At 35.0% G+C, this 9,976-nt stretch overlaps 1 protein-coding gene across 1 annotated transcript in view; it reads right to left on the bottom strand.

Moving 5' to 3' along the window:
* Window positions 1–623: 623 nt before the first annotated feature.
* Window positions 624–9,976, bottom strand: part of pigk (phosphatidylinositol glycan anchor biosynthesis, class K) — a 56,644-nt gene continuing 47,291 nt past the window's right edge. Inside the window, exon 11 of the mRNA XM_048163654.1 lies at window positions 624–1,900. Within this exon, the coding sequence (XP_048019611.1) occupies window positions 1,784–1,900 (117 nt within the window). The 3' untranslated portion in view covers window positions 624–1,783. The remainder of the gene's footprint in view (window positions 1,901–9,976) is intronic.

Genomic DNA, 9,976 nt, shown 5'->3' with positions numbered 1-9,976 from the left:
TATTTATTTTATTATTTTATTATTTTTATTATAAAATTATTATTGAAAAACTGATTTTGCCCAGCACAAAAAATGCTAAACTTTGACAAAGTAATTTTTATTGTTATAATTGTGATTTCATAACATTTAGATATGAATCCAACTGAAAAAACACTTGTGAAAAGACATCTTTCAGTCATTCAAATAGCACATAGCAAATAGTGGAGCTCTGCAGCCATCTACTGGTAAAAATGTTAGTTTTTTTTACTTTTAAAACTGCATTTTTCAAAAGATGGGCAAAAATCTTACACTAAACCATGTCAAATTATCCATGTTATCGACATGAATGAATGTTAGAAATCTGGGCCTTTTATAAAGTGAATTTTATATAAAAAGCTTTTCATGCATAAAAACCTATTTCAAAAAATATTTTTTAATTTATTTATATAAATTTAAAAGATATCAGGAATCCTCCAAAAACTGCACAAATGTTGAGAAAAAACATTAATAAACAAAGTAAAATTACATTGGTTTTTAAAAAATATATGATATTGTTACAAAATTACATTCTGTTGCCCGGGGTCTCCAGAGACCCCGAAGACCATGAATGTAACAATATTTTTTACACTAACATAAAAACAAGATATCACTCCAATTTTTTTTTTATTTGTAGATCTTAAAAGTGTTAACCACCGTACAAAGTCTCATGCCATTTGGACAAAGAGAAATTTTTTTTTAATTTGAGCAAACATCATTTGCGGGTCAAAAAGACCCCGAAGACCGCACAAGGGTTAAATGACAATGAGACATTTATTTTCATTATGGTAAAAAAAGACCAAAAAACAAACAAACAAACAAACATTAGCCTAAAATAAGCTTCATTTTCTTTATGCAAAATAATTGCTTGCTTTCTCAACTATGTGGTGAAATAAGATCCATACATTATATGTATAAGTGGTTTTCACATATGTTCACAGTTGGTTTTCACAACTCTTCTCAGTGCTACCCTGAACATAAGTGTCTTTTCCCACTTCATACAACCATTAAAAAATAAGAATGGAAATTATAAAGTGCAACTGAAACAATAGATCAGCAATTGCATACACAGATTCAGAATATCTGTAAAAAGCTAACAAACAATCTCATCCCGAGGAGAAAAAAAATGCGGAAATCTGGGAGGAGTGTAAAGGAGTTATAAAGTTATAAAGACAGAATTCTTTTTCCCCCTCAGAATTGGACTGTATAACTCGCAATTGTGAGTATATATCTCACAATTCTGAAAAAAGAAGTCAGAATTGTGAGATAGAAACAAACATAGTCAGTAAAAAGTCAGAATTGTGAGTTTATATCTTGCAATTGTGAAAAAAAGTCAAAACTGCGAGATAAAAAAAAAAAAGCCACAATTATGAAAAGAAAAAAAAATTCCTAGGCAGAAACAAGCTTTCATACTGAAAAGATGAAACTATAACTGGAAATTAAAGTACCAAAAAACGAAGAAACAAACCAACAAACAAGAAGTATGCTTCTCCCTGCAAGCTGTTTGTGTGCGTTTAGTTCAAAAGAAAGTCACTGGTTGAAATTCAAATGGATTTCACTACAGAGCTACAAACAACAAAGAATGTTTCAACTCAAGTCAGTGCATGTCACTTTCAAAAAATGATACACAGTAAAACCCAAAGAAAACAAACTTGCATCAAAAAATAAATAACCTATTCCTGACCAAATCAATCATAAAGAAAGTTATGGTGGACTCTTTTATGAAAGAGAAGACACAGACACTGGAGGTTCTTTGACCTCTGTGAGATCAGAAGATGTGTTTGAGATGTTTGATGCCATAGGTCTTGAAGAACACCAGCAGGATTAGAGTCCAGAGCCCCAGAATGAAGCCATCAGGAGGGTGCCAGTCCTTCTGCTTGGGTTTCTGAAAAGACATGAATCGAAAACTCTGATGAGTCTGTTTCATATCACGAACAACTGAATTTCATAAAAGAACTTGATACATTATGTAAACACTGTAAGTATTAAGCAATGTCCTCTAGTCTAGTCTTCTGAACATATCACAATAGCTGCTTTTTCACCATCAGACCAAACCGCTCTTTTGCTTAACCATTCCCTTCTGTGCTGATCTGACCCGGCTGGTATGGATATGGTTTCATTTTCCACTGTCGGGCTGATGATAACGGTCACTCTTTGGAAGGTAATACAAATGCCTTGGTAATGCAAGAGTTTACAGACTATATGAGATGTAAATAGAGAACGCATTATGGAGAATGATCAGATATTTCTTTTAATTTTATTATTAATTTGTGTTTACGTCATTCAAATAGCATGCTTAGCCAGCTACAGAGAAACTGGTAGCCAGGCAACATACAAGTAACCAATCCTGAGTGGAGACGTCACTACACGCATTGTACCAGCACGGTTAGCCAACCGTGATGAGAATTCTAGGCCGAGAACAGTTTGTAATCATGCTGTGCCATAACAAGATTAAATGAAAATATCTCTGGAACCGTTCCTTGGCATTTTTAGAACCGTTCGGCCCGACGGAGGACAAGCAGCTGTTTACAGAGAGGCTGTTATTGAAGCATAACTTTGGACAGCAAATATTATTACCAACCACACAAATACGGAGAAAAAAAAAAAAAAAAAAAAAAAAAAAAATCAGCTCACAACAATGAATGAAACTGTGAACAAACAAGAAAGTGAACGAAAAAATTTAACAACAACAACAACAACAAAAAAAAAATAAAGAATGAAAGCAAGTAAAAGAAAGCACAAAAACATTGAATAAGAAAGAACGAAGAAATTAAAGAAAAAGACTGATTAGACAAATGGAACAAAGAACTTGCAAGACAACGAATGAATGCGAAAAAGCAAAAGCAAATGAAGAAATGAATTGTTTGAAAGAGCAAAGAATGAAAAAAAGAATCGTCGAGTGGGTGGAAAGAAGGAATGGTGCAAGTGAATAAATAAATGAATAGAATGAATGAATTGAATGAAAAACGAGTATGAACGAGTCAGAACAAGTATGGAAAGAAAGAGCAAGCAAAAAAGAAACGAAAAAAAAAAACATAAGGAAAGAAAAATGTGTATGTGCACTTGAACAAATGAATGAAAGCGAAAAAAGAATGAACAAATGAAAAAGAATGAAAGAAGAAAATAAAGAAAACTAGAGTAAAAGAAAAAAGAAAGAACAAACAAAAATGAATGAAAGCACAAAGAAAGAATGATCAAGCAAAGTGAAGAACGAGCACTTGCAAGCAAATAAATGAACAGAAAAACAAAAGAACGAAAGACAGTACAAAAAGGTGAAAGAAAGAGAGATGCAGACACAGTGCACAAAAGAACTCATCTGCTTCAGTCAGTGTTTGCACATTTACAGCTACATCATCACTTTGTGTATGAATATTATACATTTAAATCACCCACCATTAAACATGCATCACCAGACGTGCATTTATATGCTAATGCAGACTGAATATTCTACTGAAAAGAAGTTTAACCTCTAAAAAGAGAGTGATCATAACTTTTCCAATTATGTTACAGGGGCTTGTGAGAGGGCCCATTCTTACAGGCCTTTGCCTGCACTGTAGGTGAACATGACTGCGTGTTTCACTGCAGACCTTTCATTATCAACCAAAATAGAGCTACAGCCCCAGGCCCGACTCAACGGTGACCTAGAAATTAGGTGGATGTACGTATCCACGCTGACCACCAGAGTGCACATAACCTGACTCGTGGATGCTGCCGCCCACAGGAACCTGGAAAAGGGGTTTGTGTGAGACATACAGCTTTGGGGAAAGATGGATACAGAACATTTGTGCATGTTGTTTATGCCTGGGAGCATATGCGTGTTCAATGTCCTTGATCACAGCTGTGGTTGGATACCCTACACTTTTAAAGGAATAATTCACCCAAAAGTCAAAATTCTCTCACCCTCTTGTTGTTCTAAAAAATATATGAGCTTAATTTTTCCGTGGAACAGAAAAAGAGAAATGTTGAAGAATGCACTTGTCATTTTTTCCATATAATAAAAGTAAATGGGAAAAGTTTTTTTTTTTTTTTTTTTTAATGCAACAATGCAACAACAACAACAAATATAGTACCATAAAAGTGGTTCATATACACTGTGTGATATAATCTAAGCCATCTGAAGCCATAAAATAGCTTTGTGTGATGAACTGATTACAATTTATGTTGGAAAATATTGTCCTCTAACATGACGCCTATCATGGGGTAACTGACAGATAAGAGTGTCCTAAATAAATCAAGGAAAATGTTCACAAATTTAGTTTAAACATTGATGAGTTCTTGTACTCTTGGTATGTTTTTATTCACAACAAAAAAGTTTTATACTATTTTTTACAAAACATTCAATTTAATTACCTTACAAAATTAACATTTTACTTTTACACTTGAACACATGTGAGTGTACACATCTTTTATGTTTCTTATTTTTTTAAAGGTAAAAAGAATGTATTACAAACATCATGAATAATTTATTCATAAATATCATCACATGACATTTTATAAACTTGCCTTGTCATAAAAGGTCAAATTATCTATTTTAAGAGGCTTATTGATCTTTAATTAGCTTTTAATTTAATTTTCAGTTATAAGTTTTTAAGTAATTATAAAAATGGCTCAGTTTAATTATATTTTATTAAATATTATTTAGGTTTCATTTATTTTTATTTCATTTTTAGTTCAGTTTTAGTTTTTATTTATTTCCAGTTAGTAGTTTTAATGCCTCAACTTAAAACATTTATTTCAGTTACGCGACAAGGCAACATTTCTAACTTTAGTTTAACTCTAACTTTAGGTCTAACTTTTAGGTTTTTCATCTAATATTTATATATTTCAGCTTAAGGCCCATTTGCACCTTGCAAGGACAATAACTGTAATAAAAATGATAAAATATAGTTAGTAGATAGTAGAAACACCTCGATTGTATCTTGAGTTTTCTTCCAGAAAAAACACTGCGCTTTTCGGAAAAAGGGGCTTCATAGAACTATACAAAGGAACTATACAAAGTGTTACTTACAGACTTGGAAAAGAGGTGCTGCAACAATGTGAAATATGTGAAAAATAATGTTTTTTGAACATTCAAACATGAAAACCTATTTTAGTAGACACCACATACAAAATCAAGACTTTATAAAAGGGCATAAAATTGTCTCTTTAACAAAACTGCAATGTTTTTTTCTCTAAGAAGTAATAATGTTCGATTATGCCAAAGTACTCAATACAGCTTTATTCAATTTCAAGCATTTCATCCTTTAAATTGGTCTTTTTTCTTCATTTTGACATCAGCACACTTGTATCTTAATTTTTTTTTACTTTATACTCAGCATAATTACATGCTGCAAGATGATGTCTTTTGCTCCAACAGACAGTAAGGACAGCAATAACGAGTGGCCTTCATCTCCATAATACATTGCAGCTGAGTGTGGAGGACAGCGGAGGAGGCGTCTTGAGTGCTGAGGGAATTAACCTCCGCAAGTAAGAGGGAAATGGGAGGGTGAAGACTGTACATAAGGGGGCTTCTCACATGGCTGAACGTGGACTGATGGATTGACTCTGACAGACTGCTCAGTCTACCTCCGGGAGCAGTCGAGTCGAGGAACTGAGCTAGAGATAACTAGAGCTATGATAATGAGGAAAAGAGCTATGATAATGAGGAAGCGGAAGAATGAGTGGGATTATTAGCACGTGAAAAATTGTTTAGATCGTGATGTTGGGACCGCACTCACAAACAAGGGACACAGTCCTTTGATAGTCAGTTATGGGATCAGACATTTTCACCTGGCGAATGATGAAATGGGTGAAAATTTTCAGACACTGCAGGAGGAACGTGAGAGACCAGAATATCAAAGAGACTTGGAGTACTTTTGTACCAGGAAGTAACTAGACAGAACTCTCAAGCGACATCATAGCAACATGCTAAAAACACTCAGAACACTTAACCGCATAGCATCAGTCAGGTGAGCTAGTCATTATTGCAAAATAAACCTGGACACCTCCTTCCCCCCTCCCCCCCTCCATGTCTACAAGTTACAATACTAATTCTGCACTTTCAGCTTTGAACAAACCCTCAAGCTTTGAACATTTAAAACCTTGAGCTCTTATTTTGGTGGAATACTGCCCAAATTCTGTATGTTGGAAATGATGCAAATATGTAAATGAAGTTGCATTCCCAAATGCACTTTATGCCGAGTTCAGACTGCACGATTTTCAAAGTAGTCTTTTCACACTGCATGACTATCTTGGCCAGCATTCAGTCGCTGCTGTGTTCACACTGCACAATGGATCAGCGACAGAAGGTTTCACACTGCATCACTTTACAATAGGAAGAATCGAACACAAACTACGTTTCACAACCAAACACACGCAAGACATGACAAGGAAACAACGCGATATCATGCGTGCAAGACCGGAGTTCTCATGTGAGACTGGCCCTGCGTCTCAATCAGCTCCCTAGCTCCCTAGGTCGTGAATCAGTATATAATGAAAGTGAATGTGGCTGATACCAGTGCCCTGACTACTGGGGAGCTGATTGAGACACATGGTGGGATTATTATTTAAAATAGTAGCCCGCAAGAAGCTTGAAATACAAATTGCCTGTGCGCTGATTTGCAGCGAAAACAACAAAAAGAAAAGAAGAATATGGAGGAGGAAATGTTTGGGGAGATGCGAAGAACAAGAATTGTGTGTTCTGCAACGACAGTTGGAGCTAAATACTAGGGGTGTGACGAGATATCGTGGCACGAGATCTCGCGAGACTAATATGTGACGAGATTTCTAGTCGAGGCGAAAAGTAGTCTAGTGACAGAGTGTTAGGGTGATTAGGAAAGAATATGCCACCGCTTCATTTACATTATGCCTACACTGTCATTTTGCTTTGTATTTAAATAAAAAACATTTAATTCAGTTGGATAACGGTCGGCGCCGCTCCATATTTACAGAGTTACGTGCAATCGTGAAAGTGAAAGTAAACGCGCATTCAAACGCGATTTCAATACCCCACATTTTGAAAGCGGCTCCCCGATGAATGCAAATATCTCTCAATATGAAAGCTATTTTAGGCTGGGCAGTGTAGTTGTAACCGTCTCTTAGCTCTGTATCAGAGAAAAATTTGGTCTTATTTGCACGTTGAATATTAAGAGAGTGCGATTATGGTTGCACTTATTGTAAGTTACCATAAAAGATGAATAACAGTTTTCTCTTAATCTTACTAAGCACAAACAGTAATGTTTCCTTTGTTAACATTAGTTAATGCACTGTGAACTATCATGAACTAACAATGAATGACTATTTTTATTAACTAACATAAACAAAGATTAATAAATACTGTAGCAAATATATTGCTCATTGTTAGTTGATGTTGGTTAATACATTAATGTTAATAAATGAGACCTTATTGTAAAGTGTTACCATTTTAATTTATACTGTTTTTAGTTCTATGATCAGTTTGTGGAAAGGAGTTCAGTTAGGAGATCAGAAGTTGTAGAAGTTCATAAATCATGTATAGTAAGGTCTGAAGAGACTGAAATCATACAGAAGAGAGAAGTCAGTCAGTTGAGTTTGTGGCAAAACCTTTTACAGTACTTGAGTAATGTTGTCTTTTACTGCATATGATAATTCATACTAAGAAAGTAGAACTGAAATGACATTCATTACAAGATGATTAGTTAAAACATTTCAAATACACCTGCAGACTATTTTTTCTAGTCATGTATTTCGCCATTGAGGATTTCTTAAAAATAGTGTGTAAAAATCTCGTCTCGTGAACTCAATCCCGAGTCTCGTCTCGTCTCGTGAGATACCCGTCTCGTCACACCCCTACTAAATACATAACTTTTCAATGTGCTGCTGTTGCGGATGGTCAAGCAAATGTTTGTGCTTTGGTTCTGTTTGAATTGTAATGTTTATGTGTACGAAGCCATGCTTGCTGATATTGTGGTCTATAACTCCTCCCCAAACTCCCCGCTGCTCTGTATCTTGCTCTCTCATTGGCTGTCGGTCATTGCTGATGTAGTTTTCAGTCAGAACACTTTTCACACAGCAGGATTTTGAATCGCCGACAGGTCCAGATATTTAGCATGCCAAATATCTCACGGGCGTCGGCGACTCGTCGGCGATTCTCTCAGATCGCGTCTTTGCTCATTCACACGTTCACTCGCGTGAACGAAACCGATTTGCCTGTGATTTCGGGCATTTGCCGGCGATTTCTCAAAACCTGTCAGCGAGCCAAAATCGGGGCTAAAATCGTGCAGTCTGAACTCGGCATTAAACTCTCTGATCATGCAGAGATTGACTGCATTTCATGTGAATCTTGTTTTGAAACATGCAGACGATCAGATTCTACAGTTATTTATTTAAATCACAGCCTTTGATTTGACAATCGCACTAAGCTATATTGCGATTATCGTGCAGCCCCATTTATTTAATTTCAGTTTTACATTGGATAGAATTAATTATTAGCTTTTCATCAATTTACAAGCGTCCTACAGTTTCATCACAAACTCCTGTTTGGGAAACCCTGCTTATTACATGCTTACTTACCAGATAAATAAATAATTTCTCACCAAATCAATACTTCATGTCCATGTATTTATCTGATTATGCAAGAACAATGAGAGTGCTATGAGAGATGTGGATCTAGAGCGATGTAGGAGATCACACAAAATGATAACAAAGCACACTAGAATGCCTGATTCTGCTTCTCTGACACGTTTCGATAACTGTGTGGTTGTGAAGTAGAAGCAGATCTGGACTGCATTACAGTTCCATTACACTTTGCCAAATAATATCAATTATTTCAAAGAGATGTACGGTCTACAACAGCAAAAGATCCAGAAAAAAACAGACATAGGTCAAAGCAAATAAACAGTTTCCATTTTTTTCCTCAAAATTAGTTTTATTATCTGCGGAAAGCACATCCCCACTCTCTCTTTCTCTCTCTCACACACATACAACACAGAACCTTGTTGTCAGTAACACTCTGCTCCTTATTCAGGAAAGTGTAGTAAAGTGCACATATTATATTATCAATAATTTAACAGTCCGTTGTCAATTATTCCTTATGCATTTGATCACAGAGTGCTGTATTGACCAATGAGAATTGAGTATTCCAGAAAGCTGAGTAATAATGTTTAATAATCCAAAGACATGTAAAACAACCAAATCCATCAGGAATGTAAAGTGAATACTGGGAAAAAACAAAACAAAAAAGAAACAGTTAATGATACCATAATACATAAGAATGGTAAAATAATCTTATTTTGTGGAAACAACAAGATACAGTTGCATATTTCTGCAGCAGCATTTAAAGGTCTTCATTTTTCAAAAATATTCCACTTACATCAATAACAAATTATCACGACAATGTGCTTGTTTGAGGGTGAGATCATTTTCTCCACTGTAAGTGCTATCTGGACTGTTTCCAACAGTTGAGTAGAGATGTCAAGGGTATTCTGAGCATAATATACATACTGGAGATTAACACCTCTGTAAAGCTACTAAATGTTTGTGAATAGATACTGTATGAACAGAGTAAAGTATTTAAGTAATAGTACTTCAAGTAAAAATGGTATGAGTAGGGTACACTTAAACAAATTAGTTCAATCAAATTAACTTTTTCTTTTGAGTTCACAAAACTGACATATTTTAAGTAGGAATGAACAGATACCATTTTTTAAGGACCGAGTACGATTTCCTAGTACTCACCGATACCAATGCCTATACATTTATTAATTTCTCTCTTTCTCTCTCTCTCTCTCTTTTTTTTTTTTTTGGTGATGTTGCAGTTTTCCAAGGACAGTGAGACTAATGAATGTAGGACAGCTTCTTTATTATTACTCTAATGAAAAAAGTACTAAATTGCATGTGCTTGTCAAAAAAACCTTAAAGAAATGAACTCTTTAACAAAAACTTAAAGAACAAAAATTTCACATTGTCCAATAACCTTCAATGGGCATAATTACCAATATATATA

Source organism: Megalobrama amblycephala, linkage group LG17, assembly GCF_018812025.1.
Source record: "Megalobrama amblycephala isolate DHTTF-2021 linkage group LG17, ASM1881202v1, whole genome shotgun sequence".
Classification (NCBI taxonomy): domain Eukaryota; kingdom Metazoa; phylum Chordata; class Actinopteri; order Cypriniformes; family Xenocyprididae; genus Megalobrama; species Megalobrama amblycephala.
Note: the sequence above shows the minus strand (reverse complement) of the source record. Positions and strands in the feature narration are given on the sequence as shown.